General features: G+C 45.5%; 1 protein-coding gene across 1 annotated transcript in view; it reads right to left on the reverse strand.

Moving 5' to 3' along the window:
- Window positions 1-14,409: 14,409 nt before the first annotated feature.
- LOC116983367 (calcium uniporter regulatory subunit MCUb, mitochondrial-like) overlaps window positions 14,410-25,957 on the reverse strand; it is a gene marked incomplete at its 5' end in the record, with an annotated part of 18,648 nt that continues 7,100 nt past the window's right edge. The window contains 3 exon segments of the mRNA XM_033037419.1: window positions 14,410-14,463; window positions 17,344-17,547; window positions 23,548-23,708. Of these exon segments, the coding sequence (XP_032893310.1) occupies window positions 14,410-14,463; window positions 17,344-17,547; window positions 23,548-23,708 (419 nt within the window).

Here is a 25,957-nt window from a genome sequence, read left to right on the forward strand (position 1 = left end):
CCTATCCAAGTCACCTTGCAGCCTCCTAGCATCCTCCTCACAGCTAACACTGTCCCCCAGCTTTGTGTCATCCGCAAACTTGGAGATGTTGCATTCAATTCCCTCGTCAAATCATTAATATATATTGTAAATAGCTGGGGTCCCAGCACTGAGCCTTGCGGTACCCCACTAGTCACTGCCTGCCATTGTGAAAAGGACCCGTTTACTCCTACTTTGCTTCCTGTCTGCCAGCCAGTTCTCTATCCACATCAATACTGAACCCCCAATACCGTGTGCTTTACGTTTGTATACTAATCTCTTATGTGGGACCTTGTCGAAAGCCTTCTGAAAGTCCAGATATAACACATCCACTGGTTCACCCTTATCCACTCTACTAGTTACATCCTCGAATAATTCTATAAGATTCGTCAGGCATGATTTACCTTTCATAAATCCATGCTGACTTTGTCCAATGATTTCACCACTTTCCAAATGTGCTGCTATCCCATCTTTAATAACTGACTCTAGCAGTTTCCCCACTACCGATGTTAGACTAACTGGTCTGTAATTCCCCGTTTTCTCTCTCCCTCCCTTTTTAAAAAGTGGGGTTACATTAGCTACCCTCCAATCCTCAGGAACTACTCCAGAATCTACAGAGTTTTGAAAAGTTATCATTAATGCATCCACTATTTCTGGGACTACTTCCTTATTACACATATTGTGTAAATATATTATAGAAATCATATCTTATATATATTAATGATTTGGAAGAGGGAATTAGGAACAACACTAGCAAGTTTACGAATGACACAAAGTTGGGTGGCAGTGTGAATTGTGAAGAGGATGTTAGGAGGTTGCAGGGTGATCTGGACAGGTTGAGTGAGTGGGCAGATGCATGGCAGATGCTGTATAATATCGATAAATGTGAGGTTATCCACTTTGGTGGCAAAAACTAGGGGGCAGATTATTCTCTCAATGGGTTTAAGAAGGAACTGCTGATGCTGGAAAATCGAAGGTAGACAAAAGTGCTGGAGAAACTCAGCGGGTGCAGCAGCATCTATGGAGCGAAGGAAATAGGCAACGTTTCGGGCCGAAACCCTTCTTCAGAAGTTATCTCAATGGGGTTAGGTTAGGTAAGGGGGAGGTACAGCGAGACCTGGGTGTCATTGTACACCGATCACTGAAAGTTGGCGTGCAGGTACAGCAGGCAGTGAAGAAAGCTAATGGAATGTTGGCCTTCATAACAAGAGGATTTCAGTATAGGAGTAGAGAGGTTCTTCTGCAGTTGTATAGGGCTCTGGTAAGACCACATCTGGAGTATTGCGTACAGTTTTGGTCTCCTAATTTGAGGAAGGACATCCTTGTGATTGAGGCAGTGCAGCATAGGTTCACGAGATTGATCCCTGGGATGGCGGGACTGTCATATGAGGAAAGATTGAAAAGACTAGGCTTGTATTCACTGGAGTTTAGAAGGATGAGGGGATATCTTATAGAAACATGTAAAATTATAAAAGGACTGGTCAAGCTAGATGCAGGAAAAACATTCCCAATGTTGGGCGAGTCCAGAACCAGGGGCCACAGTCTTCGAATAAAGGGGAGGCCATTTAAGACTGTGAGAAAACACTTTTTCACCCAGAATGTTGTGAATTTGTGGAATTTCCTGCCACAGAGGGCAGTGGAGGCCAAATCACGGGATGGATTTAAGAGAGAGTTAGATAGAGCTCTAGGGGCTAGTGGAATCGATGTGGGGAGAAGGCAGGCACGGGTTATTGATTGGGGACGATCAGCCATGATCACAATTAAGGGCCGAATGGCCTCCTCCTATGCCTATTTTCTATGTTTCTATGTAAACTCGTTAAGAAAAACATATTTTTAAAATATGGAAAAAACTTCCAATTTTCCTAGTAGTAATTGTCCAATCAAAGCACCTTTGACATTGAGTCGGACGTCTATTGACCAATCACGCGGTTTGTTTCAGGGTAGCGACCAGTCCAAGACATGATTATTATTGTGAGATTGTAGTGTTTACTTTCGTGCATCACGTGTACTAATATAAGATTGTTAAGGGTTTGGACACGCTAGAGGCAGGAAACATGTTCCTGATGTTGAGGGAGGCCAGAACCAGGGGCCACAGTTTAAGAATAAGGAGTAAGCCATTTAGAACAGAGACGAGGAAACACTTTTTCTCACAGAGAGTGGTGAGTCTGTGGAATTCTCTGCCTCAGAGGGCGGTGGAGGCCGGTTCTCTGGATACTTTCAAGAGAGAGCTAGATAGGGCTCTTAAAAATAGCGGAGTCAGGGGATATGGGGAGAAGGCAGGAACGGGGTACTGATTGGGCATGATCAGCCGTGATCACATTGAATGGCGGTGCTGGCTCGAAGGGCCGAATGGCCTACTCCTGCACCTATTGTCTATAAACAAATAAAAATGCAATGTTTCTGTTTGTAAACTAGCCATTCATGACATACCCACCTATAAAATCTAAACCAAAAGATGGGGGAAATAAATGATTATATACAGTCTACTTTTGCAGTTTAGTGTGTCAAATTAAGTGTTACTGAGTTTATAAACTTCCATTAGCTGTTGAGTCTGGAACAAGATGTTAAATTCTTTTTTTTATCAACTCAATTCTTAACCATCTGCTGTGTATTTCTGGTTTATGACAATCAATAAACGTGCCAATCCCACTTCAAAGAACAAAACACATTTTAGTCTTACATCAACAACATATTGCTCTAGGGAGCTGGATATTGCTCTAAGGAGCTGGATATTGCTCTAGGGAGCTAATATTGCTCTATGGGGAGCTGGATTCCGTGCGGCAGTCTATTTATTTTTCTGTCTAAGGGAGATTACATAACGGGGAGGTGAGAGGGCCCGGGACGGAGCAGCCAGTCTTCCGCCCAGTGACTACCCACCAACCAGCACCTCCACCAATTCCGCTGTCCGGTCCCAGCAGCCGCTCGCAGCCACCCGAGCTTTCCAACGAGTTGGTGGAGAGTTCCTTTCCACAGCGTGTGGGGAGTCTGACCTGGGTCAGCACGGCCTGGGCTGCACAAAGTAGTAAACTTGGCTGGGCCGCCAGGGGTAAAGTTGCGGGGAGGGCAGGAGCGTTGAGAAGGAGGGGGCCGGGGATCATGCCAGCAACCCACTCACTCACCGCTGCCGCGGCGCGCCGGGCGCAGAGCCACCGCACTGTGGCCGGGGGAGGGAAGCATCTCGGGTGCCGGGAGCGGCCGCCGGGACCGAACAGCGGAACAGGCCGCCACCTCAGCGCCTTCTGCTGGCTGCTCCGTCCTGAGCTCGCTCTCTCTCCCTCGCCTTCTCTCTCTCGTCCTCCCCCCCCCCCCCTCGTTATGTGATCTCCCTGAGCCAAGAAGTAAACAGCCCGCGGCACGGAATCCAGCTCCCCATAGAGTAATATTAAGCTACCTGTTATTGAGCACAAGAACACTGTTACTTTTTCTAATAGATTTTCTAATTATTTTAAATAATTAGTGTGCAACTTTTGGCACTGACGAGTTACAAAATGATATATTTTTTAAATATGTGCCAAATTTCAGGTAGATACCAGACATGGGCCACGAAAGTTAAATTCTAGACACTTTTTCGATGCTCGGCCCACGGCCTGTAAGTCACTCCAGCATTTTGTGTCTTCCTTTGTATCAATCCTATCTTCTAATACTAGATTCATAGCCTTCTGTGCCAAGGCAATTCAATGCTAATCTAGATATTTAAATGTCAGCAACTCAGCTTCCACCATTCCGTCAGTCGGTTCTGGTCACCCAGCTATTGGCAATATGTCATTGAGCTGGAGAGGATGCAGAAAAGATTTGCATGGATGTTACCAGGACTGGAGGATTTTTATAATAAGAAGGTTTGTTGGTTAATTGGCCTCTGTAGATTGCCCATAGAGTGTAGGAAATGGATGAGAAAGTGGTACAACATATAACTAGTGTGAACAAAATATACCCTAATCACCTTCAATCTATATCCCCTATTAGTTTTTACTCTCCAAGGAAATAGTTTTGATCTACTGTCTATAAACATAATTATATTAAACTCTCTGCTATCCAACCTCCTCTGTTCCAAGGAGCACAAACACAGCTTGTGATCTATCTATATATTAAAGTCTTTTGTGACTAGGAAAGAATGTTGCTCACAAACCCACCACTGGAGATTAAATAGTATTACTAGTTTAGTTTAGTTTAGAGATACAGCACACACAGGCCCTTCGACCCACTGAGTCTGCACCGCCCAGCGATCCACGCACATTAACACTACCCTACACACACTAGGGACAAATGACACTTATACCAAGCCAATTAACCTCAAACCTGTCAAATTATCAAATTACTGCATTAAAAACAACCAAGTATAGAAATATAATTAAAGTCATGACGCCGAATACCATATCATCTAGAACAAGACGCCGGCTCACAGCTTGTGTGATAATGGGAGAGCCAAAATATTTCTTTCACAAACTAGAAAAATTAGGAAAGAGCAAGTCAGACAGTGCAAAATTATCACTTTTATTAAGTTTCTTTCTATTTCCACTAATATGAAGTTCCAGCAATGAAACCACCCTCACAATTATTTTACTGCTATAACGTAATCTTTATTTCAATGCATTTCAAAGTATTAAGAAACTGATAATCTTTAATAAACATGTATCAAACATATCCTCATTACCTTCCAGTATCATGGAATAATAGCACTGGCAAGTCTTATTTGTATTTCTGATTCAGATGAGCCTTTTTTTTCCTGAAAAATGAATCGGAAAGCTTTCTCAAACATCCAACCCCCTGCTTTCCTGGAAAGAAAAGCTGATACCCCAATATAGTGCTTAAAATATAAAAGTAAGCATTACTTGGTCAAGAACTCTGAAAGAAAGAGATAGATGTCAAGAGATACTGAGGGTTTAAGAAGGAACTGCAGATGCTGGAAAATCGAAGGTACACAAAAATGCTGGAGAAACTCAGCGGGTGCAGCAGCATCTCTGGAGCGAAGGAAATAGGCAACGTTTCGGGCCAAAACCCTTCTTCTGACTGATGGGGGGTGGGGGGGTGCGGGGAGAAGAAAGGAAAAAGGAGGAGGAGGAGCCCGAGGGCTGAGGGGGAGATAGGAAGGGGAGGAGACAGTAAGGGCTAACAAAATTGGGAGAATTCAATGTTCATGCCCCCAGGATGCAGACTCCCCAAGCGGAATATGAGGTGCTGTTCCTCCAGTTTCCGGTGTTGTTCGCTCTGGACATGGAGGCGACCCAGGACAGAGAGGTCGGATACAGAATGGGAGGGGGAGTTGAAGTGCTCAGCCACCGGGAGATCAGGTTGGTTAATGCGGACCGAGCGGAGGTGTTCGACGAAACGATCGCCAAGCCTCCGCTTGGTCTCACCGATGTAGATCAGCTGACATCTAGAGCAACGGATGCAATAGATGAGGTTGGAGGAGATGCAGGTGACCCTCTGTCGCACCTGGAACGACAGGTGCGACAGGTGTTCCAGGTACGACAGAGGTTCACCTGAATCTCCTCCAACCTCATCTATTGCAGCCTAAAGTTGTAGATGAAGCGTAGACGTCCAGGCCAGGACAGCATCAGTTACTGGGTGAATGGCTTTGATGCCACCAGGGAAGAGCCTCAGTGAGCAGTCATTCATGATGTGTGGGGTGGTCTGGTCTGGATGTCTGCAGTCGCAAGCAGGTGTCTGTCATCCGCCACTTATACAGGTGACGCACTGTTCCTGCATGGAGGGTGCGGATTCTGTTCAGGGTTAGCCATTGCTTGCGATGGAGGCCAAAACCCGGTGGTTTCACTATTGGGTCTGTGATGACCTCTCCGTTGTTGGTGTTGGCATCTTTCCAGGCTCTGTGCCACTCAGTCTTGGAGTCAAAGTCTTACAGAGATTTAACGGAAGAGATGGCAACCTTCAAGTGGTCCACCCTGTTTCACCTAATGCGATCAACCCGACGTGCACTAACAAATAGATGTAGGGTTTTGGTGTCACTTTTGAACATGCCACTAGTGACTCGTAACCCAAACAGCCCTTCCCAGCATCGGGAAATCTCTACTCATTTACCAGCTAGAGTTGAGTATAGGAGCAAAGAGGTCTTTCTATAGTTGTACAGGGCCCTAGAGAGACCACATCTGGAGTATTGTGTGCAGTTTTGGCCCCCTAATTTGAGGAAGGACATTCTTGCTATTGAGGGAGTGCAGCGTAGTTTTACAAGGTTAATTCCCGGGATGGCGGGACTGTCATATGCTGAGATAATGGAGCGGCTGGGCTTGTATACTCTGGAGTTTAGAAGGATGAGAGGGATTCTTATTGAAACATATAAGATTATTAAAGGTTTGGACATGCTAGAGGCAGGAAACATGTTCCCGATGTTGGGGGAGTCCAGAACCAGGGGCCACAGTTTAAGAATAAGGGGTAAGCCATTTAGTACGGAGACGAGGAAACACTTTTTCTCTCAGAGTGTTGTGAGTCTGTGGAATTCTCTGCCTCAGAGGGCGGTAGAGGCCGGTTCTCTGGATACTTTCAAGAGAGAGCTAGATAGGGCTCTTAAAGATAGTGGAGTCAGAGGATATGGGGAGAAGGCAGGAATGGCGTACTGATTGGGGATGATCAGCCATGATCACATTGAATGGCGGGTGCTGGCTCGAAGGGCCGAATGGCCTACTCATGCACCTATTGTCTATTGTCTAAATGTGGAAGAAATGTCCAGGGCAAAGAATGAATACATCTCAAGATCTGCTAAGGACCTTAATGCTGATGTCCGCCTTCTACAAGAGACGCACATCGCTGATACCTCATGTGCTTCCAAGCTGTGAAGTGACTTGAGGGTGACTCAGATGCTGAGATGATGCTTTCGATCATGGGAGTCATAGAGTGATACAGTGTGGAGACAGGCCCTTCGGCCCAACTTGCCCACACAGACCAACATGCCTCAGCTACACTAGTCCCACCTGCCCACATTTGTCCATATCTCTCCAGACCTGTCCTATCCATGGACCTGTCTGGGATGAGGCAGAATTATTTCTTCTGGAGGGCTGTGCATCTTTGGAATTCTCTACCCAAGAAAGCCGGAGGCTGAATCACTGAACCAATTTTAGGCGGCAACTGACCACTGTAGATATGGTGACCTTGAGCTATGGTGGATTCAAAGGTTATGGGGATCAGCCAACTAAAATGGAGGCGAAGCCAAGATCAAATCAGCAATCATATCATGGAACGGTGGGCAGACACAAGCACCACATGGCCTATCAGTCACTACTGTTCATGTCTCTTCTACTGTGTCATCAATTCATTTGTAAAGGCCCTGATCAACTCCGCTTCCGTTAATCTGACATCCAGGGTTCCATAACTATTCCTTTGCTTGGAAGTTTTTCCTCAATATCTCATATCTTGTCATGTGATAGGAGAAGAATTCGGCCCATCAAGTCTCCTCCACCATTCATGGCTGATCTATCTCTCGTAACCCCATTCTCTTACCTTCTCCCCATAACCCCTGACACCCGTACTAATCAAGAATTTATCTCTGCCTTAAAAATATCCGTTGACTTGGCTTCCACAACCTTCTGTGGCAAAGAATTCCACAGATTCACCACCCTCTGACCAAAGAAAATCCTCCTCATCTCTTTCCTAAAGGAACGTGCTTTAATTCTGAGGCTATGACCTCTGGACGTAGACTCTCCCACTAGTGGAAACATCCTCTCCATATCCACTCTATCCAAGCCTTTCACTATTTGATAAGTTTCATTGAGGTCCCATCATTCTTCTAACTCCAGCGAGTACAGGCCCAGTGACGTCAGACGCTCATCATATGTTAACCCACTCAATCCTGGGATCATTCTTGCAAACCTCCTCTGGACCCTCTCCAGAGCTAGCCCATCCTTCCTCAGAAGATGCTAATAGGTGTCCCCACTCCTTGGTCCATCATCAATGGGAACAGCTTCCTTATATTTAAGCTTTCAAAACCAGTCCTGATCTTGTATACCTCTATCAAATCTTTTCTCAACCTTAGTGTGCTGGACAACCCCACATTCACCAGTCTGATCTTGCAGCCCAAATCCCTCAGCCCTGGGAAAAAGTGTAGTCAATCTATTACATTTCCCCTCTTGGACCCTCGCATTGCAAAATGAGGTGACCACAACTGGAAGCTGTACCCCACTTGTAGCCTAATCCGTGTTTTGTACTGATTCAACACAACACAACTTTGTGTTTTGTGGAATGGTCTTGTGGAATGGTCTTGACGAAACGATTAAACAAAGTATGAATATAATGCAATTTAAAAAAATGTACAAAAGATATATCTTTGAAAGTACAGTAATGAGGAAAGAGAATGTAAATCTCACAGATGTTAATGGTGCTTGTTCTTTTTGTTCTTTTCTTTTTTTGTTCTTTTTTTCTTAATAGCTTGATTGGAGTAGTTTTATTTGAATTGTCTGTTTAGTTTATGCCGCTGAGAGGACTCTCCCGACGCCGGAACATCATCACCCGGCCAGGACGGCCTGGAACATCGGGCCTCCGTAGAGGCAACTGTGGAGGCCTCAATAGGCCCGACTATGGGTGGACATTGGGGATGGGACTGGACTTTGTGCCTTCCCCCATAATGGGAACCATTGTGGGGGGATGTTTTTATGTTAAAGCTATTTATTATTGTTATGTTTGTATTCTTTTTTATGTGCTGCATTGGCAAAAGGAATTTCACTACATCTAGGTGTATGTGACAATAAATCAACCTTTGAACCTTTGAACCTTTGAACCTTTATTGAATTTTGCATTTGTTAATGGTGAAGAATGGGGGTAGGACTTGACAAGCATAGGCTTCTTCCTATCCCTTTTCGAACGAGTCTAATGTGTATTATGTTGAAATTGGCTTTTGATATTTTAATTTATGTATGTACATCTATGTTATTGTTACGACTCCCGAATGCAGGTACTTCAGAGCCGCGTAACATAAGTCAAAAACCAGGTTCAAGTTCAAAAATAGTTTTAATTATTCAATGGAACACAAAACCCAAACCTGATTCAAACAACCCAGTCAGGGATAGGGATGGACTAACAAACAATTAAACAGTGCTCCAGCCAGCAACGTAATGGGCCGTCAAACCGGAGACTCTAAAACCTGCCTAAAGAGATATAACCCTGAAACAAAATACCCGAAACCACTAAGGTCAGCCCTTATCCGTCCCAATTCAATATTTGTTAACAAGTAATGGTGAAAGTACACAAAGATCTATGCCATGTGGCCAGGCCTTCCTCAGCTCACACCAGCAGGCTGCTCACAAGTCAGGGTCTACGAAGAAGAGGGGAATCCTGGGAGACTCTGGTATTTAAGCTTCAGATGAGTCACATGATGCAGCTTGGCCAATCGGGTACAGGAGCCTTTAACCCCGTGAAGGCCTGCACTCAGGAGAAAACAGAAACAGGTGAGTACCCTATAACACCAGCAGAGGGAGCGCATAACACCCCCACCCTAAGATACTGAATAAGTTTCTGAAAATGAACTAAAAAACACCACCAAATTTCAGCAACTATTCAGTAGCACAGACATCACTGGCGCGACAATGCATCAGCCAAGACATTATCTTTGCCACGGATATACATATATATAACATATAACAATTACAGCACGGAAACAGACCATCTCGACCCTTCTAGTCCGTGCCGAACACATAATCTCCCCTAGTCCCATATACCTGCTCTCAGACCATAACCCTCCATTCCTTTCCCACCATATAACTATCCAATTTATTTTTAAATGATAAAAACGAACCTGCCTCCACCACCTTCACTGGAAGCTCATTCCACACAGCTACCACTATCTGAGTAAAGAAGTTCCCCCTCATGTTACCCCTAAACTTCAGTCCCTTAATTCTCAAGTCATGTCCCCTTGCCTGATCTCCAGGTTGTAATCTTGCAGCTGCAAACTCCAGCTCATTAACCGCCGGTTCTTATTCTTCATTCTCTGCAAAAATACCAAAGGATTGTGATCCGTGAGTACGATGACAGGGACATTCGAGGAGCCAACATAAACCTCGAAATGATTCAGAGACATTAAAACAGCAAGGGTTTCTTTCTCAATGGTGGAGTACCACTTCTGATGACGATTAAACTTCTAGGAGAAGTACGAAACTGGATGCTCCACCCCATCTGAATCATCCTGTAGAAGAACTCCACCAACCCTACGATCACTAGCATCCACTGCCAGCTTAAGTGGACGCTCAAAATCAGGTGCCGCAAGCACAGGTGCGCGCACCAGAAGACTTTTAGTATGATCAAAGGCTTGTTGACACTCTGCGGACCACACAAAAGCTACCTTCGGACTCAGCAAATCCGTCAAAGGGGCAGCCACCGCAGAGAAGTTTCGACAGAATCCTCTATAGTACCCAACCATAGCCAGATACCTACGGAGTTCAGTCCTAGTGGTTGGAGCAGGAAATGCGACAATATGCCCCACCTTTTCCTCGAGAGTGCGAATCTGACCCCGGCCCACTACCTTACCCAGATACGTTACCGTGGCCTGGCCAAACTCACACTTCCCCAGATTGATCGTTAGGTTTGCCTCCGCTAGACGATGAAGTACCTCCTTCAGATGACCGATGTGTTTGATCCACGACCTGGAGCACACAACCAAATCATCAAGGTATGCCTCACAGAAGGACAAACCAGACAATACAATGTTCACCAACCGTTGGAAGGTTGCCGGCGCATTGCGCATCCCAAATGCCATTACCGTGTACTGAAGAAAGTCATCAGGCGTAACGAACGTAGAGATCTCCCTCGCCCGCCTAGTCAAAGGGACTTGCCAATAGCCTTTTAACAAGCCCAACTTAGACACAAAAGATGCACTTCCCACACGATCCACGCAATCCTCCATCCGTGGAAGAGGATAGCAATCCGGCTTAGTTACACCATTCACTCTCCGAAAGTCGGTGCAAAACCTGTCCTCCCCATTAGCCTTCGTAGCCAGTAGACACGGAGAACTCCACGGACTACAACTAGGTTCAGCAATGCCATGCCGCCGCATATAGTCAACCTGACTCCTTAGACAATGACGCTTGTCAGGGTTGACCTGATACGGATGCGGTTTAATTGGCGCAGCACCGGCCACGTCAATGTCATGCTGCAGCACAGACGTCTGAGAAGGCACATCCGAGAACAGTGACCCATTTGACTCTACCAAAGCAAGCAGATCACCCCGCTGACTTTCAGTCAAATGAGACAACCGCAAGGGAAGCGACTCCAAAGCCTCAGAGTTACACAGCTTTCCCTGCGTCACTGCCACAGACAACCGTGTCTCACCCACATCACCACCCGTGTCAGGGGGCAGCACCACTGCAGCCAAAACAGGCTTAGACGAAGGACACAGCTCAATATCTAACAACTTCATTACCTGACCAAAAACCTTCGACATGAAGTTGGAACCTTGGTCACTCTGCACAACCTTGGGCAAACCGAAAAAACGAAAAAAACTTGGTGAGAGACTTCACAATGGTAGGGGCAGTAATTCTGCGCAAAGGGACCACCTCCGGAAAGCAGGTAGATGCACACATAATTGTTAATAAAAACTTGTTGCCCACCCTTGTCCGAGGTAGAGGACCCACACAATCAACTAGTATCCGCTCAAACGGCTCACCGACCACAGGGATTGGATATAAAGGCGCAGGAACAATCGATTGGTTCGGCTTCCCTGCCACCTGGCAAATGTGACAACACCTTTCACGTCCTTTTTCAACCCTGGCCAAAAAAAATTCCGTAAGATACGGTCATACGTCTTATTGACCCCCAAATCCTGAGGACCATCATGAGCCAAACAGAGTATCTCGTCCCTATACCGACGAGGTATCACAATCTGATCAACCACGCTCCAATCATCATGCCCAGATATATCCAAGGGAGACCACTTTCGCATCAGTAAGCCATCCCTTAGAAAATACCCCTTTGCTGTGGAATCCATATCCCCCTCAGGCACCGCGCAGTCGAACAGATCAGATAAACCTGGATCACTCTTTTGCTCCTCAACCAGCCGGTCACGTGACAGCGACACCGGCCCATTTCCAGACACTACCCCATCTTGAGATGTAGAAACACCCTTCACAACACAGGATCCATCATCCTGATCCCCAAAAATGCTCTCACTCAGGTCCACCACATCCTCAAACTTCGCCTGGCTCTTAGCCATAGCCCTCGTGACAGCACAAGCTGCAAAGACCCTCGGATGCTGCATAGCCAATCTATCAGGACTCTGCACCATCGGAACAGCCATCACCTCAGGAGTAACTAAAACTCTACCTCCTGCCAAGTCATTCCCCAAAATAACAGAAACTCCCCCAACGGGAAAACACGGCCGTAACCCAACAGTTACCCGGCCTGAAACCAACTCGGGCTCGAGACTCACGGTATGCAAAGGCACTACCATGTCATCCATCCCGAATCCTACCACTGGGACACTTGACCCAACCGATGATTCCCCAGAAAACGGCAGTACACTATCCAATATAAAGGACTGAGTAGCACCAGTATCACGCAAGATGGATACTGGAACTCTATCACCCCCATCCTCTAGAGAAACAAAACCATTCATGATGAACGCAGAATAATTCCTACACTCATCAGACTCAGGCACCTCAGGAACCACAGGTGTCTTCTGTGTACTCACCAAAGCCACAGGCTTTGCATCCTTCTTTTTCAGCACGGGACACGACTTTAACATGTGCCCTTTCCCTCTACAATAGTAGCACACAGGACCTTCCTTAGTCCTCAAATTTCCGTCAACCTTATCAGCTTGGACCTCCCCCTGTATCAACGTGCTGCCACTTGTAGGCACAGAAACAGCTTTGACACTGCCACCGGCGACACCACCACGATCGACCGGCCGTGCACCAAAACTATAGGATCGCCCAACAAAATCAGATTTATGAGTCAATACATACTCATCTGCCAACGCCTTAGACACCTCATTCACCTTCTGCTCATTAAGGTAAATAGCAACCCTCTCAGGGAGACAGTTCTTAAAGTCTTCCATAATCATCAAGGCTCGTAGTAGCTCAAAATCCTTCACTCCTTGAGAAGCGCACCACCTGTCAAAAAGTGCCTCCTTCTCCCTAGCAAACTCCACATAAGTCTGACTATCAAACTTCCTAAAGCGCCGGAACTTCTGCCGTGCGCCTCTGGAACTAATTCATAAGCCCTTAATACTGTAGACTTCACACACTCATAGTCCAGACTGCTTTCAACAGATAAAGATGAGTGCACCTCCCGTGCTTTACCCACAAGGACACACTGCAATAGCAAGGTCCACACGTCCCTAGGCCACTTCAAGGACAAAGCCACCCGTTCAAACACTGTGAAATACTTGTCCACATCCTTCTCACGAAACGGGGGAACCAGGCGGATGTTCTTCCTCATATCAAACTCCCGTTCCCCAGAAGAAACCCGGGAATTATCTATTTCTTTTTCCCGCAGCTGAAATTCAGCCTTTTTGGTTTCCGCCTCAAGCTCAAGTCGTTTCATTTTAAGAACATGCATGAGCTCATCCTTTTTCAAGGCTATTTTCTGTGCCTCAAGCTCCATCTCCTTCAACCTAATGACTGCCTCCATGTCCTGACCAGGCTGTATCGAAGATGGACGACTGACTGTACAACCAGGCAATACCTCACTTTTCACCAAAGCAGACCATAACACCATCTTTATAGACTGTTTCTTCGAATGCTTATCAATAGACACGCCATAGTTATCCGCCAGCAAAATCAAACTCTCCTTAGTACACCTATCAAACAACTCCTGACAAGGAGCCTCAACAAATTCTTGCACCTTAAATTCCATATCAAATGTAGCACCAAACCACCAGCTAAACTCTGGGCACAAATGCTACCACAAACAGGGAAGAAAACATTCCCTCACAACACACAGACTTCCTCAGTCACCAGAAGCCTACCAAAAAAAACCCCATAAACGTCTAGGGTCCTCAAAGCTTAGGACGAGCCCCCATTTTGTTACGACTCCCGAATGCAGGTACTTCAGAGCCGCGTAACATAAGTCAAAAACCAGGTTCAAGTTCAAAAATAGTTTTAATTATTCAATGGAACACAAAACCCAAACCTGATTCAAACAACCCAGTCAGGGATAGGGATGGACTAACAAACAATTACTCCAGTGCTCCAGCCAGCCACGTAATGGGCCGTCGAACCGGAGACTCTAAAACCTGCCTAAAGAGATATAACCCTGAAACTAAATACCCGAAACCACTAAGGTCAGCCCTTATCCGTCCCAATTCAATATTTGTTAACAAGTAATGGTGAAAGTACACAAAGATCTATGCCATGTGGCCAGGCCTTCCTCAGCTCACACCAGCAGGCTGCTCACAAGTCAGGGTCGACGAAGAAGAGGGGAATCCTGGGAGACTCTGGTATTTAAGCTTCAGATGAGTCACATGATGCAGCTAGGCCAATCGGGTACAGGAGCCTTTAACCCCGTGAAGGCCTGCACTCAAGAGAAAACAGAAACAGGTGAGTACCCTATAACACCAGCAGAGGGAGCGCATAACAGTTATGTATATGTGTATGTGTGTATATGTGTATATGTATGTATGTATATATGTACATGTATATGTATGTATGTGTGTATGTATTTATGTATATATATATGTATATATATAATTTTCCTTTTATTTATTCTTCATCTTTTCTTTTCTTCTTTTTTTTTTTAATCGTTCGAAATAAAAGATGTCATTCATTCATTCATTCATTCATTCATTCATTCACAACCCCTATTCATTTGACTCTATTTATGAATCCCTGGATCCCATATGCTGACCAATTTAGTTTAGTTACAGTTGAGATACAGCACGGAAATAGGCCCTTCGGCCCACAGGGTCCGCGCCGACCAGCGATTCCCACACATTAACACTAACCTACACTCACTGGGGACAATATTTACATTTACCAAGCCAATTAACCTACAAACCTGTACGTCTTTGGAGTGTGGGAGGAAAACGAAGTTCTCGGAGAAAAGCCACGCAGGTCACGGGGAGAACTTACAAACTACGTAGTCAGGATCAAACCCGGGTCTCCGGCGCTGCATTTAACCTGTAACTGCATGGGCTTCCTCTGGGTAGTCTAGTTCACTCACACATTCTGAAGTCTGCTTCAGTCTGAGCACTTCAGTCTGAAGAAGGGTCTCGACCCAAAGTCACCCATTCCTTCTCTCCAGAGATGCTGCCAGTCCCGCTGAGTTACTCCAGCATTTTGTGTCTATCTGCACTGGCAGATTGGTTAGCTATTGAATTGGCTACATGTCAAAATAAGCGAGTGGTAGAATCAGTTGATAAAATTGTGGGGAAGAATTGAAATATGAGATTTAGGTGTCGAATTAGGGTGATGGTTGATGTGAACTTGGTGGGCAGGAGGGACTGTTTCCATATTGTATCTTTTGTACAACTCTTGCTATCTCTACAATGTCTTAATACAATGCTGAATGTAAGCATGCAGGTACAACACGCTTACATTCAGTGACGAAAGCAAACGGCATTTTAACCTGCATAGCGAGAGGATTTGAGTATAAGAGCAAGGAGGTCCTACTGTAGTTGTACAGGGCCCTGGTGAGACCACGTCTGGGATATCATGTGCAAACACAGACCACAGGCTGTTCGAATTGGTGGAAAAGTGTCAGCCTCAATAACAATCAGCACGGGAGCACCTCAAGGCTGCGTGCTCAGCCCCCTGCTGTACTCACTCTATACTCATGACTGTGTAGCCGGTCATAGTGCGAATTCCATCATCACGTTCGCTGACGACACCACTGTTGTGGAACGTATCACTGATGGGGACGAGTCAGAGTATAGAAGTGAGATCGACCGACTGACCAAATGGTGCCAGCACAATAACCTGGTCCTCAACACCAGCAAAACCAAGGAACTGATTGTGGACTTTGGAAGGGGTAGGATGGGGACCCACAGTCCTGTTTATATCAACGGGTCGATGGTGGAAAGGGTCAAGAGTTTCAAATTCCTTGGCGTGCACATCTCTGAAGATCTCTCCTGGTCCGAGAACACAGATGCTATCATAAAGAAAGCACCTCAGCGCCTCTACTTCCTGAGAAGATTACGGAGAGTCGGTATGTCAAGGAGGACTCTCTCTAACTTCTACAGGTGCACAGTAGAGAGCATGCTGGCCGGTTGCATCGTGGCTTGGTTCGGCAACTTGAGTGCCCTGGAGAGGAAAAGACTACAAAAAGTAGTAAACACTGTCCAGTTCCATCATTGGCTCTGACCTCCCTACCATCGAGGGGATCTATCGTAGTCACTGCCTCAAAAAGGCTGGCAGCATCATCAAGGACCCACATCATCCTGGCCACACACTCATATCCCTGCTACCTTCTGGTAGAAGATACAGGAACCTGAAGGCTGCAACTTCCAGGTTCAGAAACAGCTACTTCCCCACAGCCATCAGGCTATTGAATTCAACTCAAACAAAACTCTGAACATTAATATCCCATTATCAGTTTATTTGCACTTTATCTGTTTTATTTATTCATGTGTGTATATATTTATACAATGGTACTGTATATGGACACACTGATCTGTTTTGTATTCATGCCTTCTATATTCTGTTGTGCTGAAGCAAAGTAAGAATGTCATTGTCCTGTCTGGGACACATGACAATAAACTCTCTTGAATCTTGAATCTTGATTTGTCTCCTAATTTGAGGAAAGACATTCTTGCTATTGAGGGAGTGCAGCGTAGGTTCACCAGGTTAAATCCAGGGATAGCGGGACTGACATATGATGAAAGAATGGATCGACTGGGCTTATATTCACTGGAATTTAGAAGGATGAGAGGGAATCTTATAGAAACATATTAAATTATTAAGGGATTGGACAGGCTGGAAGCAGGAAAAATCTTCCCGATATTGAGGAGTCCAGAACCATGGGTCACAGTTTAAGAACAAGAGGTAGGCCATTTAGGACTGAGATAAGGAGAAAAAAATTTCACCCAGAGAGTTGTGAATCTGTGGAATTCCCTATCACAGAAGGCAGTGAAGGCCAATTTACTGGATGTTTTCAAGCGAGAGTTGGGTTTAGCTCTTAGGGTTAACGGAATCAAGTGATATGGGGGGGAAAGCAGGAACGGGGTACTGATTCTGGATGATCAGCCATGACCATATCGAAGGGCCGAATGATCTACTCCTGCACCTATTTTCTATGTTTCTATAGTTCTATGTCTAGCAATTGTCAAAGATTTACGCATACAGTATGTACTCCACATCCTTTGAGATTGTGTCATTTAGTTTATATCATCATTCCTTTTATCCCACCCACACCCCAACCGTTTGAAGCTTAAAGATTGAAAAAAACAGAAATTACCTGGCGCGTGATGAGGAAGTATGCGTAAAAGGCCAAAGAACTCCCATATGTGATGAAGTAGGTGACGGGCTCTATGATGTCCCAGGAGTAGACCCACCATGTTAGCCAAGCCAATGCTCCACCTTGAGTGGCCATCAAACCCAAAGCTGTCCACATGAATCGACTGGATTTAGCTTCAGCTTTCAGATATAACTGCGACCTCGTCTGGAGGCATGAAAGTTTTAGTTGCTCATTAGTCTACAATTGATCAAGACTAAACATTGTAGTTTATTAGATTAAAAATGTAGTGCGCCCCAATGCTTGGCATTGGCACTAGGTTCTGTAAAGAGCACTGATCCTGCAGGCATTTGCATCACTGTATAAAAATGCCATACAGTACATGTACGGTTGGCTTAATGAACTGCTTCAATGGCGTTATTACTCATAAGTATAATAAACTGGAAATTCACCTATAGATTCTCTGCAATGGTGAAAGAGACAAGCCGTCAGAGCAGATGGAGTTACATAGTGCTTGGGTGAGAGGTCAGCCAAAATGTCTCATTCATAAAACATAGTGCACATAACCTTAGCTGCCAGCTCATAATTGGCAAATTTCAGACCTATTGAAATATTCAATTCTAATCACAAGTAAATGAAATCAGCCATTCGGCTATTAAACACCACAACCTCAAATAAGCTCTGAACTACACTTTTATTGTTAATACTGCACTAATATTGTTTGTTTGTATTTTAATGTGTATGTATATGTGCGTGTCGTATATATATTTACACACACACGTACATACTCACATAAACATGTGTGTGTGTGTGTGTGTGTGTGTGTGTGTGTGTGTGTGTGTGTGTGTGTGTGTGTGTGTGTGTGTGTGTGTGTGTGTGTGTGTTTGTGTGTGTGTGTGTGTGTGTTTGTGTGTGTGTGTGTGTGTGTGTGTGTATACACCAGATCAGTCTCGACCTGAAACATCAGATCAGTCTGAAGAAGGGTCTTGACCCGAAATGTCACCCATTTTTTATCTCCAGAGATGCTGCCTGTCCAGTAAATATATATATATATACTGGATCAAGTGCGGACCCGTTGGGCCTGTTCCCCCAACGTAATAATACACCACTCATCCATAGCCCCTAACTGCGCAGGCACGGCTGGCGGGTTCCCGTTGTGACACCAGAGATCCCCATTGTGACGCGAGTCACGACAACCCTCCCCAACTGCGCAGGCGTGGCCGGCAGGTGGGAGTGCGGCTGCGATGTTTTTAAAGTTTAAAATGGCAATAACAAACACACAAACAAGATGAGAGTCTGTATGTATGTGCATATATGAGTATGTGTGTATATATAGATAGATACACACACAGAACTTTTTTTTCTTGTTTATTATATTGTTTACAGGGTACTATGTTTACATATTCTGTTTGTGCTGCTGCAAGTCAGAATTTCATTGTTCTATTTGGGACATACGACAATATAACACTCTTGACTCTCTTGACTCTAATGAATAAACTTGTACCTCACTCCAACTGGTCACCCACCTGAGATATTCTTAAACATTTCATCTATATTACTAAATGTCAAATCCTGACCACTTCCTGTTGTTCTGTTTCATGATTTTAGAAAAAACGCTGCCACTTATGGCTGTGATTCTTGGCCATCTTAATCAGAGTCCTCCTCAGCTGCGCAGGCCAGGATGAATTTTCCCATGATGAAAAATAAAAGAGTTATTAATGTTTAAAAATGTTTGAGATTCTCAATGCTGCCCCTGCTGGTGGGAGGGGGAAGGGACAATAAAACCCAGAAGTGTTGTGCCTCACTCAGTCTCTGCAAGATGGGGAAAGTGAGAGGGTCACCTCATTCAGTCTGAGCTGTGAATAACACTGCACACATGTCTAATAAACTGTGAGTGTGGTTTTACGGACCTTGAGTGCCCTTAATGTGGTTTGAAAATGAAAATGTGGTTGGTTTGAAGTAAAAGCACTGCAAATGGTTGCTGGGGGTTTGGGTTGAAGTAAAAGCACTGCAAATGGTCGGTGGGGGTTTGGGTTGAAGTAAAAGCACTGCAAATGGTTGGTGGGATTCTGGGTTGAAGTAAAAGCACTGCAAGTGGTTGGTGGAGTTTTGGGTTGAAGTAAAATCACTGCAAATGGTTGGTGGGGTTTTGGTTGAAGTAAAAGCACTGCAAATGGTTGATGGTGTTTTGGATTGAAGTAAAAGCACTGCAATTGGTTGTTGGGGGTTTGGGTTGAAGTAAAAGCACTGCTAATGGTTGCTGGAGGTTTGGGTTGAAGTAAAAGCACTGCTAATGGTTGCAAGTCTAAACTTGACAACTTCCTGTTTGCACTGTATATTGATTTTAGATAAAACGCTACCACTTACGGCTGTGATTTTTGACCATCTTACTCAGTCCCCCTCCGCTCATCAGGTGCAGAGGATTCTTCCCATCAATGAAAAATAAAAGTGTTATTAGTGTTTTAAAAATGTTGAGAATCTCTCTCATGTCCGTCACACCATGAATGCCACACCTTTTCCGGTGGGAGGGGGAGGGATTATAAAACCCGGAAGTGTGGGTGTGGCTCAGTCTCTGCATGATGGGGGATGGAGAGGTCATGCCTGTCTGAGCTGTGAATCAACTGAACACACTGAATGTCTACTGAAGTGTGAGTGTGGTGTTTTGTGTGGTTTTATGGTGGTTTCACCCTGCTTGAAATGGTATGAAACTACATTTGAATGTGGTGGCCTTGCACCCTGCATGAAATGATATGAAACTGCATTTGAATTTGGTGGCCTTGCACCCTGCTTGAAGTGGTATGAAACTGCACTTGAATTTGGTGGCCTTGCACCCTGCTTGAAGTGGTCGGAAACTGCACTTGAATCTGGTGGGGGAAGGGAGGGGGGGGGGCTTGGGGTGACTTAGAACGGGAGACAAGTGTACTGACTGTGTGAGCAGACACTTTGGTAGTGATTGCCTATGGGTTCACTGTCGAGGACTTCATAATGCAGGAAGCATTATAAACAGTGGAGCGATTAACCCTGGAAAGGGGGGAGACCTCTCTGAGTTGGACCCAGGAAACTGAAGCAGGACTTTTCTTGAGGTTATTAACGGCAGATAAGTTAACGGCAAACTGAAGGGTTTAGAGGGCTATGGGCCACATGCAGGCAAATAGCACTATTCCAAGACGTCAACTTGGACGGCACGGCCAAGCTGGGCCGAAGGACCTGTTTCAGTGTTGTACAGCACCTTGACTAAGGCTTATCCAGTGGGATTGACATATTTTGTATTTTTCCTTTCTAAAGATGCAGTGTATTTTGGTGACTATTGCACACTGCAGACCAGAAGCGCCTTCAATACCCAGAGAGAAGGGATGGGCGGGTTTGGTGAGCAGGAGAGTGGGGTTGTTTGCAGTTGCAGAGGGAGGGGGCAAGGGCGGTACAGTTCCCAGTCTCAGCTCCTGTTCTACCGAGCGTGTGGACGTGGACGGGTGGCTGGGTTGTCGGCGGCCCATGGTGTGGCAGAGCCGGCGAGCCCGCTGACTCCCATTCCCCCCCCCCCACCCGGTCCTGGTCCACGCTGGGAGAGAGCCCCTGAGCATCTGCCCCGGGCGGCTGGCACTGACCTGCTGGCGTCGCCGACGTGAAAACGGTGCGAAGCCCCCGCGCCCGGTTGCAATGGGCGGGGAGCTGGAGAGGGGAGGGAAGGGGTCACACATATGGCCGGGAAGCAGAGGGGTGGGAGTGGGGGTAGCGACAGACAGGACCAACAATGAGGTGGAGAAAGACAGAAACACCGACGTGCAAAGGAGACCTACAACAATGCATGATCTCTCTCGCATTATGGCAGGTGATTGTCGCCTGCCCGCTATTTCTGACGCTAAAGCCTTGGGATCGTTGCCTTTCGTGTTGGCGTGGAGGGGGAGGGGGGTATTGTGCTGTTTGATCGCCCCCTGCTATCCCAGGGACAGGGAGACACGGCGGCTTTTGAGACTGGTGGGCAATCACTACCAAAGTGTCTGCCCACACAGTCAGTACACCTCTCCCACACTTGTCTCCCGCACTAAGTCACCCCCCCCCCCCTCTCCTCCCCCCCCACCCCCCACCTCTCCCTCTCAACTCCGGTCCCATCCCGACCCCCTGGGAAACTGAAGGGAGCGACAATCAACTGCCACGGATACAAATAATGTCTTACAGGAGAAAAGGCAGATGCTGGTTGACAAAAAGTGAACACACGGTGCTGGAGTAACACAAAGACACAGCAGAATTTTGGAAACATCATCCCGTCACCCATTCCTTCTCTCCAGAGATGCTTCCTGCCTGCTGAGTGACCATACTGATGGAATTCCCACGTATATGAAGCAGAGAGAAACGTGAGTTCTACACGGCTCTGCCCGACTTTTGAGAATGGATTCGGTGGTTTGTACTCCCCCTCCCTGCCCACCCACCCGCCCACCAAACCAGCCAGCCGGACCCCTCCTCGTTACAGCAGCGGAAGCGACATTTCCAAGAGAATGGGGCAGAGAGCTGGGGCAGGGCTGGGATGGGAGCAGGGCAGATGAGGTACACCAAAGGAACAAACAAGTTGATGGCAGCAAGGGGCAGGTGACAGAGGTCTTGTGCCCCAGCGAGGTAGACAGCTCTTCCACCTGCTAATGCACACACAGAAAGAGAGAGATGAGAGCAGAGAACGATCCCAGCCTAGCTCTGGCACTGGACGGTGCGCATTTTCCCTTTGTCGGTCATATCAATAGATGCGGCCCCGCTGAATTCTATCTTTAACTCAAAGCTGCAGGATGGAGCTGTCTTCTTTAACACTGTTGCTTCGCTGCCACCACCTCCTAGTTGCACAATGGCAGCGAGTGCGGGGCCGAGATCCTGCCTAGTTTTTTTTAAGTTCTGAAATTGAATAACTAACAATACTGAATCAGAATATACTTACTGTATGAGATGCTGTCCAGCTCCTCTATTTGATACTTAAAACAGGCCTTCATTCACGGTTGGCCCAAGAGTAACTCGGGAGGGGAACTTGGTAACTCGGGTGCGGAACTTGGTACATCGCAGAAATGAGAAGTAAACGGCAAACTTAGACATACACGTGGGAACTCGTTTAATCTCGTGAACATAAACTTGGAATCTCGTAGACAACCACGAGTGTTTTTTTTCTTTCACTCGGGATCACTCGTGGGTGGACTGCACCATGAGACAGGGACATAAGAAACTGCACTTGAATTTGGTGGCCTTGCACCCTGCTTAAAATGGTAGGGAAATGGATTTGAATTTCCTACCATTTGGTTGCATTGCACCTTGCTTGAAATGGAATTTCAAGGAATAGCCGTGTCAACTGCCAGCCCACCAGCCATGAGTGAACTGCCAGCACATCAGGCTTGAGGGACTGAGCTGCCACCCCAAGAATCCATTTGTCCCACAATGTCCATACTAGCCCTCTGGAGACCAGTCTCTTCAGCCCACGACACCCATTGGAATTGGTGGAGAGGTGGAATATTGCGTTGGGGGACCAGCCCTCCCGTGTGAACATGGGACCCAACGGGTCCCACTTATGCTAGTTTTTTTACTGCTATATTTTATTTACCACATACACCATTGGCCCATTCTTAGTCACGTGTGTGACCAAAAAATACAACAAATTATGGAATACACTTCTAACTGAAAGCATTACAAGTATATCGTTTTGTGCTGTATATACGATTCTTTTTTTTTCGGTTTATCAAGTGAAATTTGTACATGTTATTTATGCTGACAATGTTTGTTTTGGGTCCGAGATCAAATACGACTGGAAACATTTTACAAACTCTGTGAATGTTAAAAAGCTGGGAAGTTCATATCTTTAGCAGACATGCATTATAATTCCGTAGGGTAGTAAAATAGCAATAAGATTAATCTCTTACAATTTAAAAAAATGTATCACTTTGTGATGAAATCTTGTCACGTGTGTGACATTTTGGGTTCGCATTCCACAGAATGGGCCTATTTACTATATTTCATGGCTAGCAGTCACAGGTTCTTCAGAGAAGGATTTCATACAGACATTGTCATCTGTATTTATGAACTTGCTCATTGATACAGAAGCACCTCTGTTGCTGACACCATCAAGTTTGCCACACACAACCTCACTGCTTGTTGCATTGGCAGATGGAAAACCTTTGGCCAAATTAAGAGCTAAGATGCTTAAGAATGGTGAGGCAAAACCTGTTCTAACTTACAGACCTGTTCAATAATTTGTCGCTGGTCGTTTAGCTCTTCCAGTTTCTCCAGGAGTTCCTGTTCTCTGATGAGCTGGTGATTTTCTACATGTAACGCCACATAAAGCCTTTGGATCAGGTCTTTCACACTGTCCATCTCTGTAGACTGCTCGCTGCACACCTGGTCTATGGTATTGGATGGAAAACATTCAAAAATGAATTAACACGCAAGTCCAAGCAATCAGATCAGCTGTGTGGGAAGGAATGCAGATGCCGGTTTAAACCGAAGATGGACACAAACAGCTGGAGTAAGTCTGCCGGACAGGCAGCATCTCTGGAGAGAAGTAATGGATGACGTTTCGGGTCGAGACCCTTCTTCAGACTAGTTTGTGAAAAGGGAAAGCAAGAGCTATAGACGATGATGTAGAGAGATAAAGAACAATGAATGAAGAAAGATGTGCAAAAAAGTAACAATGAGAGAAAGAACAACGAATGAAAGATATGCAAATTCTTTTTCTCATTGTTACATTTTTTGCACATCTTTCTTTCATTGTTCTTTATCTTGCTACATCATCGTCTATGTCTCTCGTCAGTTGAATGAGTTTTCCAAAACTCATAATAAAATGAATCTTTGATTACTAAAGAAACGCAAAAACACAAGGGAATTGAGATTTCCAGAGTGGTGGCCAGATACTGCAATATGATATATCTATCAAAAACCAAGGGAGCCTAGGTTTAATGGTCACATGAAAACATCAAAATAGGGCTCCTAGAAACACAAGAAAACACAGATACTGTTTTTTTTAAAAAGTGCTGGAGCAACTCATTGGTTTCAGGCAGCATCTCTGGAGGACGCAGATAGATGGCGTTTTGGGTTCACAGTGTCCTCTTATTCAGGATGGCTTAGATCACCCAAAATCATCCGGCCCGCAGGCGGATATTTTTCCCCGTAATCATAGAGCTCCGAGCGCCGAGCTCTGGTTGTACCGCATCCTGCGCAAAGCCGCCGGCACGGCTGCGCACCTTCTGTGAACACGTTTAAGAAAGAACTGCAGATGCTGGTAAAATCGAAGGTAGACAAAAATGCTGGAGAAACTCAGCGGGTGAGGGAGCCTCATGCAATCCTTGCATGTCTCACTCGCTGAGTTTATCCAGCATTTTGTCTACCTTCTGTGAACACGCAATTTGATGCCTGCCATCCGGGGCGGGATCCATGTGTACACGTGATAGATGTGGCTCGCCATCGGCTCACAGACATGCGTCCTGGCCCCTAGGCAGAAAGGTTGCCAACCCCTGGCTTAGAAGATGAGATCAAACCTCTGGGATGGGCTTAGATCTGCAGCCTTCTGATACAGAGGCTGGAGTTGACATGGAACAATGAACAACACCACCTCCCTTGCTCTTAATAGGCACCCTTATTTCAGTGACAATAGTTGCTTCTAAATATAGCCAAGGTTTTTTAATTGAAGTATTACATATAATGGGCTGTGACGCCATCTATCTGTGTCCTCCAGAGATGCTGCCTGAACCACTGAGTTACTCCAGCACTTTTTTTTTGTAAACCAGTATCTGTGTTTTCATGTGTTTCTGGAGATGGCATGTAAAGAAATAGAACTGCGTTAGCAGTGGCCATTGCTTAAACCTTAAAACAGGTGGCAGCTTTCAAAATTTTCAAAACCACAGGTAATGTGCTCAGATCTGCAACTGGCATTCGTTAAACATATGTATTCATCTATATATCGACTTTAAAAAATTGTATGGAAATGAATATAATGTTCCATGCTGAAATAAATGGCGGTATTTGAATCGATGCTCTTGGTCAGTGAAATTCAAATCTTTACACTAAGCTTGGAATGACATCATGTTCTAATGTTATATCATAATCTTGTTTTCTCATGACCTTACAGACCTTCTGTTTTTCTTAAAGTCCTCTTTCTGCAGCAAATATACTTTCAACATATCTTATTATTTGTGGATAACGTGAATCGTGTGAATTCTTAATCTGATACTAGAATTATTTGATCTTTTCAAAGGATGGAATGTTACAATTTGGTCTGGAATTCATTGCTATTCTTTCAGTGTTAGCCTGTTGTGTAGAGTATCAGTGTGTGACAGCTGTACTTTTCCGAATGCATGCTTTCAGCGCCAGACCAGGTTCGATCCTGGACCCAGGTGCTGTCTGAGTAGAGTTTGCACATTCTCCCAGTGATCATGGGTTTCCTCTGGATGCTCTGTTTTCCTTCCACATGACAAAGACGTGGGGTTTGTAGTTTAATTGGCCTCTAAAAATTGCCCTAATGTGCAGGGAGGTGGATGCTAAAGTGGGGATATTGTCAATGTGATCAATGGTCAGTGTGGATTCGGTGGGCCGAAGGGCCTGTTTCCATGCAATATCTCTAAAAAACGAAGCTTCTACTTCTACTTAAACTTGACCC

This window comes from Amblyraja radiata, chromosome 1 (assembly GCF_010909765.2).
Source record: "Amblyraja radiata isolate CabotCenter1 chromosome 1, sAmbRad1.1.pri, whole genome shotgun sequence".
Classification (NCBI taxonomy): Eukaryota; Metazoa; Chordata; class Chondrichthyes; order Rajiformes; family Rajidae; genus Amblyraja; species Amblyraja radiata.